The following is a 10,008-nucleotide window of genomic DNA, read 5'->3' as shown; positions in this document are numbered from 1 at the left end:
AGCGACATTCCTGTGAAGTGCAACTAATATAAAAGCGGTGTGCAGTAAGGCTGAGGACGAGTAGGCTCCTTATCACAGCCCGGCTTCCTGCCGAGGTAGAAGCAAAAGACTGGAGTAGTTCATTATTTGATTTTCTTCAGTATTTTTGTTTTTACTTAGCAGATTACTACATTGTACAACATTACTGTAAGTATTTTATTTAAATTTAAATTATTTCAGAATCAACTTTATTACATTTTTCTACTATCGAATAAAGAAACAAAAGTAAGTAGCCTATGTATTCTTCTAGATAATGCGCTACAATCTACATCTACGAGTATACCAAGTTTTATCGAGATCCGTTCAGCCGTTTAGACTACAAAAGCTATCCATCAAAGCTTTCACATTAACAATATTAGCCAGACTAAGATTTACTTATAAAGTGTTTAATTTGTGATTAAATTTTAGTCTTAAGAAATTTAAATAGATGTACAGGCGAAGCTTATATTGAGTTCTTTTTGATTTGACAGATAACAAAATGGCGTTAGAATATCTTAACACTGGTGCAGCAAAAATGGACGCTTGGAACGGACAAATGTCGGCTTACGGCGCAAATCAAACTGTGGTGGACAAAGTCCTACCAGAAATGCTTCATCTTATTGACCCACATTGGTATAACACTTTTGCATTTTTCTATTTCATTTTAAGGTCTTCGATTTTAAGATTTCACTCCTATTTGTTATATTTTAGGTATCAATTCCCTCCTATGAACCCACTGTGGTATGGTTTATTAGGTTTCACGATCACATGCTTGGCTATCACATCGATCACTGGAAATGCTATGGTCATCTATATCTTCACGACAACAAAGGTATAATAATATGACACATGAAATACGATTTTTTTAATTTGCTACTATCTCATGCTCTTAATATACTGTTGCAGAACCTCAAGACTCCTTCAAACTTGCTTGTCGTCAACTTAGCTGTTTCCGATTTCCTAATGATGGCTTGCATGGCACCACCACTAATCATTAATTCTTACAACGAAACTTGGGTATTCGGTAAGTGTTGTAACACAAATAATCAATCATAATATGGAGTAGATAAATTTATTACTATTCTTAAATTGTCTCACAGGTCCATTATTCTGTGCGATTTACGCTTGTGGAGGTTCCTTGTACGGTACTGTGTCAATCTGGACAATGACTGCAATCGCCTTCGATCGATACAATGTGATTGTAAAAGGCATTGCGGCTAAACCGATGAGCATCAATGGTGCTCTGCTGCGTATCTTGGCTATCTGGCTTTCATCACTCGCATGGACTGTTGCTCCAATCTTCGGATGGAACAGGTATCCTTACTACAGCTTGCTCTGCACCCTGCTTACATTTTTCTTTTAACGTTTGTGATATACAACAGGCTTTTGTTTTGAAATTTGATACTTTCATCTAAATCGTTTAACCCCTCACAGTTAACATGGTTTGCATTTAGTTCTTAAGTTTGTATATGATATTAAAGTAACTTATCTTTTACTGTCTCTCTATAGGTATGTGCCAGAAGGTAACATGACAGTATGTGGAACTGATTATCTCAGCAAGGACATGCTTAGCCGCAGCTACATTATTGCTTACGCAGTCTTCTGCTATTTCCTGCCTTTGGGTCTCATCGTTTACTCTTATTGGTTTATCATTCAAGTAAGTTTTATAATTTAATTCAAATGGTAAACAAATCGAAATTTGATTAGTATTTTACATTGGTGTTATTATTTTAGGCAGTAGCAGCTCATGAAAAGGCCATGAGGGAACAGGCAAAGAAAATGAACGTAGCGTCTCTAAGATCCTCTGATGCTGCAAACACCAGCGCTGAATGCAAATTGGCTAAGGTATTTTAATCATTATTACTGTAGCACTAAAGCTCAAATTCCTTGGTTCTATTTATAACATACTTTGTTTTGTTTCAAGGTTGCTTTAATGACCATCTCTCTATGGTTTATGGCATGGACACCATATTTGGTAATCAACTTTGCGGGCGTATTCGAGACGGCACCTATTAGTCCCGTCAGTACAATTTGGGGCTCTGTTTTCGCAAAAGCGAACGCAGTTTATAACCCAATCGTATATGGGATCAGGTAAGTCTTATTTATAGTAGCTATCAATTCAGGCAATTCCTATTCTTCCTTGTTTTTATGTAACTCACTTTTATGGAAAAATATTCTTGCATGTACATTATTCGCAAACATCGCAACATATTACAAAATAGACATTTTTATCTTGAACATCAACACCAATAATTTCGTTGTAATACCTTCTTTACATAATTTGTTATTAGGAGAACTAATTCAATGGTAATTAATTCCAGCCACCCGAAGTACAGAGCCGCACTTTACCAGCGATTCCCATCACTGGCGTGCCAGCCATCACCAGATGAGAGCGGGTCCGTGGCCTCTGGGAACACTGCGGTTTGCGAAGAGAAGGCACCCGCATAAATATTATTTTTTAAGACGATATACAACTAACGACGACGACTAGGAAATGCTAACTGGATCTTGATTTTCGATCGAACACTGAACAAAAGTGAATGTCAATCTTAAATTACTTGTACAATAAATATTGTTTAATTCGGTTTTTAAAGATTTATGCGCACTTTAAAGTTTCAGTGTTACGATTATTTTAGTTTTTCGAAAAAATAAGCCGGCGTTACATAAAAAATGTAAAAAAAAAACTGTAGCAAAGGTAACGTCAGGCTTTCTTTCTCTTCTTTCTTTCTCCTTGTGTTACATTAGATTAAGAATTGATTCCACGACGACAAACGCAATGTAAAATTGACAATTGAGTAATAAATAAATGCAAGCAAAGTGGTATAAGACCGCAATGATGAATTTAATTTTTTTTCTTTTAATTTCAACTTTAATATCTTCAAACGCATAATACTGCCAAAGTTCCTTCATAACTCTTATTATTTTAATAATATAAGACAAGAAACAAATACAAAAACAATAATTAGACCACAAAGTCCCATAGTAGCAAAGCTCATTAAATTTGATATGAGATCTTAATAAGAATACCGTTGAGCAAGCTTAACTTCATTACCGATATTCCGCTACCTTTCGAAACAAGGAAAATATTGATAAGACGCTTATCTATACATCTATACTATTATAATAAAGCGTAAAAATACACTATTTCGTGGCGTATGATGTCAGAAATCACAGTATGTTTTTGAATAATTCTTTCTCGATTCAAAAGCATTCACTTACGACACGCTTTAGGCTATATATTTTCACGCTATTAACTTAGGGGGTAAATAAATTGGAAAAAACCTTCACGTGCGAAAGGAACCATAAACTATAAGCTGCCAACGTAAAGAAAGCAAGGTTGTCATTTAGCATTTGAAATCTGACTGAATCATTTGAAAACTGTTCACAAATGCATACAATTAAATAAAATATTTATAATTTCATGCGGATGAAACCGCGCGGGAACAGCTAGTCTTCAATATAATTATACAAATAGCTTAAACATTTTATCGTCTTGGTAATGTATAATAGTTTAGATAAAAATAATTTGAAAATCGTTTAGTAAAAGTTACTCTAGATTCAAACAATTACCACTTAGTCGTGTCTTGTGAGTGCGCGCCAGTGCACCCGCCGAGAAGAGCACAGCCGAACACACTTTGCTTGAAGCGCTGAAGCACACTTGAGAAGTAATTGATGAGGCGATAAGAGAAATCATTCCTCTAAGTTGAAATAAAAATTGAAGGTTAATTAGGGCTTTTTTTTCATATTATACAAATTACGTAATTTACAAACAATTTCTAAGTTGACTGAGAAATGGTTAATTATTTTTGTCCTACTATAATTTAAAGGTAAGAAAGAAACCTAAGGGATTATTATTTCTTATGTTTTGAAATCAAAGACATAAAAATCATAAAGATAAATGAGTTCACGTAAATCATATAAAAGTGTATTTACATCAAAAACATGAACTCATTCATTACACGCTCTCTCAAAGGGACTCGTCTTATTTCATAATTTGCTGCGAAAACGTGTCCCTTGATGAATTCTTTTATTATATAAAATATAACAATCTTCATGATTAATGTATAGTAAAGTTTTATTGCATTTTTAATTCAGAAATAACAAGTAATTGTGCCTTAAAAGACTTATGTTCTGTACTCCGAGTTATTAATCATTCATAAATAATTACTTCTTTTATGCTATTTACTGAATTAATAAAGTGTATATTTTTCAATGTGCACAATTAACAAAGACGCGGAGCTATCATTTTAAACTTTCAACCGACCCGCATTTCTCTTAATATTTAATCATAGAAGACGCATCAAAACTTCTCGTAAACTCATCCTTCACTGCGTCCCTTCGCATCTAAACACATTGCTCAACTGAAACCCGAGGTCATACTGGAAGTTAAGCATTACTCTTGTGACTATGGAATTAGTTTTAGAGGCATTATTTCTCTAGAGATACGATTTAATTTGTAAAGTGCAGTAAAGTGAGGAAAATATGCCCAAAACTTAAAGGCTCATCCGAATGAGTAATGTCATTTTGTTAAGTTTTATTTCTTTAATTAAATTTTAATGATTTTAATGAAATTATTATTCTATCAAGGGATTTCATTAAAATTTGATTAATGTGTAAAATATGTAATAACACTGACAGGTTTATTAACTAGCTAATATGTTGTTTGGTTTTATTTCGGTCATCTTGATCTTACAAAATTTATTTAATAACTGGCTGTTCCCGTACGGTTTTATCCGAATAAAATTATGAAAATTTTATTTCATTGTTTACATTTATCAAATTCTCAATAGACAATGTCAAATTTACCGTTACCGTAATAACTTTACTTCTTTAATGTTGGCAGCTTGTAGTTTATAATCCCTTTCGCACCTGTGGGTTTTTTCCAATTTATTTACTCCCTAAGTTTAAAGTTTAAAGTGTGAAAATATGTAGCCTAAAGCGTGTCGTAAGTGTAAGACTTTATTAAAGAAAGAGTTATTCAAAAATATGCTGTGATCGCTGACATCCTACGCCACGAATCAGTGTGTCTTTACGCATTATAATCTACATCTATACTATTATAATAAAGCGTAAACACACACTTCTTTGTTGCCTAAGATGTTAGCAATCACAGCATATTTTTGAATAGTTCTTTTTTTAATAATAAGCCCTATATATACGTCACGCTTTAGGCTATATATTTTCACGCCATTAAACTTAGAGGGTAAATATTTTACATAAAAATCCTAATGTGGGAAAGAGACCATAAGTTGCTGCCAACATCAAGGAAGCAATTGTCATTTGTGCATTTGAATTTTGACATTTCATGCGGATGAAGCCGCACTGGAACAGCTAGTATTAATATAGATAGATAAGTGGAAATGTCAAAGTTATCTAGTCACTGTCTAAGAAACTTTGCACAATAATAAACAAAATGTCTATCTCAAGATAGTGATTTTCCCCAAAACTTGTAACTTTCAGTTTCGTCAAGTCTTCAAAGCGTATGTTTAATCATATATCCTTCGAAAACTTTAGTTTTGTATCAAACACACTCGATGTGAAAATGAAGTTTGACGATCTGAGTAAGTTTTGATTCTCATTAAATTTTAAGTTACGTTTATAACAGTGGTGGAGAAATTGAGAAGCAAAAGGTTAGCGTGGTATGGACATGTTATGCGACGAGACGATGGGGACATAAACTTAAGATTGAATGTGGATGACTACAAAGGAAGAGGAAGACCGAAGAAAGTATGGATGGATTGTGTGAAAGAGGATTTGCTTAAGAAAGGAGTGGATTCAGATATGACGGCTGATAGAGATGTATGGAAGAGCAGCACATACTGTGCCGACCCTCCATAAGGGATAAGGGCAAGTTGATGATGTTTATAACCGCTATAAACTCTCTTTGCCGCGTCTGTATATAAAAAAAATATGCACAGTTTAAATTCATACTAATAACATAAAGAGAAAAGATTTGTATTTTTGTATGAATTAAAATAACTCAAAAACTAATGGGCTGATTTTAAAAATCTTTTGGACATTAAAAAACTATGCTATCAGTAAATAGCATAGGCTATATTTAAATTCTTACGGGTGAAGTCGCGAGCAACAGCTAGTAATTAAATAAAGTAATTTATGCATTTGTGAAACGCGTTTAGAATATTAGGAGGCATACGTTTTTGTCTACATTTCCTGTTTATTAATTATGGGATAATTAGGACAATTTCAACATAATTTATTTATTAATTGTTAGAGTTTGTAGCCTAGAGGATACTCTGGAAGGTCACATAGGCTACTATCTTTTTTTTTTTAATTCTACGTGGACGGAGTTGCGGGCAAAAGTTGTTGTTTAAATATATAGATTATTTTTTAATTTATTTAATAGTGTGTTTAAATCAATTGTTGATATGGTAGTTGATTCAAAGGATTCGGTTCTAGTGATGGTAGGGAGAAGCAATTAGCTCTCTGAGTAAATTCGATTAAACTTGTTTCCATTTCATTACAGACAAAGGATAAGGCAATCAGTTACTCGGAGATTTGCTTTGTTGAATTTCTACTGAAGCCGACTTATAAAGTGGGATTGTTTCCTGATTTTTGTATTGTTGTATTTTATTGTATGTTAAGGTGTCTGTGTTTTATTAAAACACTAGCTGTCCCGTGCGACTTCATCCGCATGAAATTTTAATAAAAATATTTTATTGTCAACATTTGTAAAATTATTAATTACAAATGTCAAAATGACATGACCAGATGACAATCTTGCTTTCTTGATTTTGGCAGCAACTTATAGTCTCTTTCCCATATTAGGGTTTTTATCCAAATTATTTACCCCCTAAGTTTAATGGCATTAAAATATATACCCTAAAGCGTGACGCAAGTGTAGGGCTTTTTATTAAAAAAAGAATTATTCAAAAATGTGCTGTAATTGCTGAAATCTTAGGCAACAAAAAAGTGTGTATTTAGGTTAGGCTTTATTATAATAGTATAGAAATAGATAAGAATAATTCGTTTTTCATTAATTTTTATTTATATTTGTATATGAGTGTTATCTTGTTAATACTTTGTTAAATAAAATAAATAGGTAACAAAATAAAATGCGGTTGAAGTTATATGTAAAGTATTATTTTATTATTACAAATACATATGAGTTGAAAGTTATTATTTATTTGTAAAGTTAAGATATTGTCTAAAGTTATAGATCTAAGCACTACAAGTTATATTACGTAATATGTAATGACTTTGAACAATCAGTGTAAATTATTCCAGAACCGTACTATCATATGGAGCCTAAGCCGGGATGAAGGCTTTAAATTAAGGGTAATTGAAAACTAAAGTTACTTCACTTGAAATTTGAGCAAACGATAGGCCTTCCTTGCAGGCACTCTTTACACTAGCTGTCGCCAGCGACTCCGTTCGCGCGGTATTGAATAAGAAACTAAATTCGCTTATAAGTTATACCAGCTTTATTCTATCCCTATGCTAGAGATATTTAATAACTAATATTTATCCGTCGGTTAAAATCAGTAAGAAGTAAAATATTGAAAGAAATGTACCTCGTTCGATTTGAATAATTAATTTTCTATTGGTTTTTAATAATTTTTTGTACCACTAGATGGCGCTGTACCATATTCATTTTGTTATATTTACTTTTCTAAAAAAAAGTTCCTGGTTATTCACTAACCTGGAAAATTATAACGATAACGATTACCGATTTTATCTCCGCCATATTGAACAAGATTTTCAACTTACATAATATTTGCAATGACAATTGATAGCATTGTTTCTTTTACGAATCCAATATTAACAGTGAGTGAAGTACCACATTTAAGAAGTAAGATAAAGGGATTGTGTTCAACATTGTAATTACTTTCACTTCTCCTGGGACATGGCACTTTAATTAGTTCGCTAAACTAGAACGTGTGCACAATGATTACTCCTTGATTAATTCATACATAAATAACGTAACTTTTCTGGGTGCATATTTATGCACACACACACACACTAGACAATTTTGTCTAGTGTGTGTAACGTCCTAGTTTTTGAAGTTTAAGGTTCACGGAAACCACAACTTCGATTTTTTTTATTGATTATTGGTTTGTCGGCGGGTGCGGTGTAACACTATTATGTCTTACTACCCTTTATTGTGTTTCTTTTATTGTTTTCCCTTTTTCTTTCTTATGATATTTTATGTGTTATAGATCGTTAAAGGCAAAGATGTCAAATATTTACATTACAAAGTTTTTCTGGGCGGCCATTGTTCCCCTAACTTTTTTGGTCAGCAACCTGGGGAGCGGATGTATCGTATCGATGATGTAAGCGACCGCTGCCCTTAAACATCCGCAATTACAGATGCGTTGTCTACCCTTGATTGACGGAAGTGGAGACGTACATAAAGAGGACATTTCCCTTTCCTATGCGTCTCCTCCACATCTTCAAATCGACTTTTACTTCCCATCCTTTTGTAAGAAAAGGGGAATGGGACTACAATTAGGCCTCCGGCACCACACTCATCAGACGAAATGCGGAATTGCTTCCACTTCACGCCTGTTTTCTGTGTGGTCGTGATATAACACCGGGCGAGCCGGCCCATTTAAAAATGATAGATATAAACAATATTTAAATAAAATGATACTTAGGTAAACCAAAATATGCGGACAGGTGTGTTTTATTTTGTTTGCGTGGGATCTCTGTGAGTCTGAAATTTTCTAAAATCTCAGACGAATATTCTTATAAGATTCTTACAACCATAATTTATTAAATTTAAAATTATTTTCGAACCATACTTTTATACTTATTTACTATACTTTTTGCTATTTTGATTGTCATATTTTCAAAGATTGTGTTTACACAAACTATTGGTTTTTGTGCTAATTTTAGTCCATTTTCCTTTACACCCTTTACTTATGTAGAAAGGAAGGAAAGGAAAAGTGGTTTGACGCACATGAAAGGTAAATATCCTGTTTATGTAAATCTCCTCTTCTGTCAATTTAGGGTAGACAACGGATATGCAATTGCGGATGTCTGTGGGCAGCGGTCGCTTCGCCATTTCGCTGTCGCTACCTTGTGTTATAAAAAAAATCTATGGTACATTTTAATAAAGTTATTATTGAATTTATCTTAATTGTTAAATGTGGTACGTTTAGACATTAATAAATTCTACCAATTATAGTGATTTCGATGAACTGAATATCTAAAGCCTAATTCAAAAAAACAGATCAGAAAATGTTTGGTAAAATGTACTTTAACTATAAAAGATGAAAATACGTAACAATAACAGCGAAAAGCACTTAGAACTAACGTAAAGTAATTTTTGTTAAGCTTTTATAGTCTGAATAAAATATTTGATACCCAAAAATGTTGTGCTGACTGTGAGTTTCCACTGATGTAACCTGTATGTCAACAATATTATTATCCCGCTTCTTTTAACGAAAAAAAATATGTGTTATCTACGTGTACGAAGAAATAAATTCACATCCCACTTAGACAATAATAGTAAACCAGTTACCATAAGAGTTAATTTAGTGCGTTTGTATGTTGCTTTGTCAAGTTGTTGACCCGTACATTGATATTAAATTAAATTTTAACGTAATAGGTAAGAAATAAAAGTCCTCGACTGTACAAATACCATCGCGTAGCTCAAGTAGACGATTGCATATAAAAAATTATTACACATTTCATAATGTATTATTATAGATCATACTAATACTATAAATGCGAAAGAGTAGATGGATGGATGTTTGTTAAAGTTTGTAGCCTAAACGGCTGAACGGATTTCGATGAAATTTGGTATGGTAGAGGATAGTCTAGAAGAACACATATACTCACTATTGCTTTTTTATTCCACGCGGGCGGAGTCGTGGGCAAAAGCTAGTAAATACAAAAATTAACTTAGTATTAGACTTAATCTAAACCTAGTAAATATGTGGGACACGTTGAAGTAATTTCATCAAAGTCTCCGAAACTTTGTAAAATTTTGAACAATGCCTTAACTTGGAGAGTGATTCTACGAAA

The 10,008-nt window shown here is 33.0% G+C and overlaps 1 protein-coding gene across 1 annotated transcript; it reads left to right on the top strand.

The window, feature by feature from the left end:
- The first annotated feature begins 517 nt into the window (after positions 1-517).
- Positions 518-2,466, top strand: LOC106105734 (opsin-1-like). The gene is made up of 8 exons (XM_013286167.1): positions 518-651; positions 730-850; positions 925-1,042; positions 1,119-1,332; positions 1,528-1,675; positions 1,753-1,863; positions 1,943-2,109; positions 2,340-2,466. The coding sequence occupies exons 1-8, from the start codon at positions 518-520 to the stop codon at positions 2,464-2,466; spliced, it is 1,140 nt and encodes a 379-aa protein (XP_013141621.1).
- The last annotated feature ends 7,542 nt before the right edge of the window (positions 2,467-10,008 follow it).

Source organism: Papilio polytes, unplaced genomic scaffold (genome assembly GCF_000836215.1).
Source record: "Papilio polytes unplaced genomic scaffold, Ppol_1.0 DF822733.1, whole genome shotgun sequence".
NCBI lineage: Eukaryota > Metazoa > Arthropoda > Insecta > Lepidoptera > Papilionidae > Papilio > Papilio polytes.
Note: the sequence above shows the minus strand (reverse complement) of the source record. Positions and strands in the feature narration are given on the sequence as shown.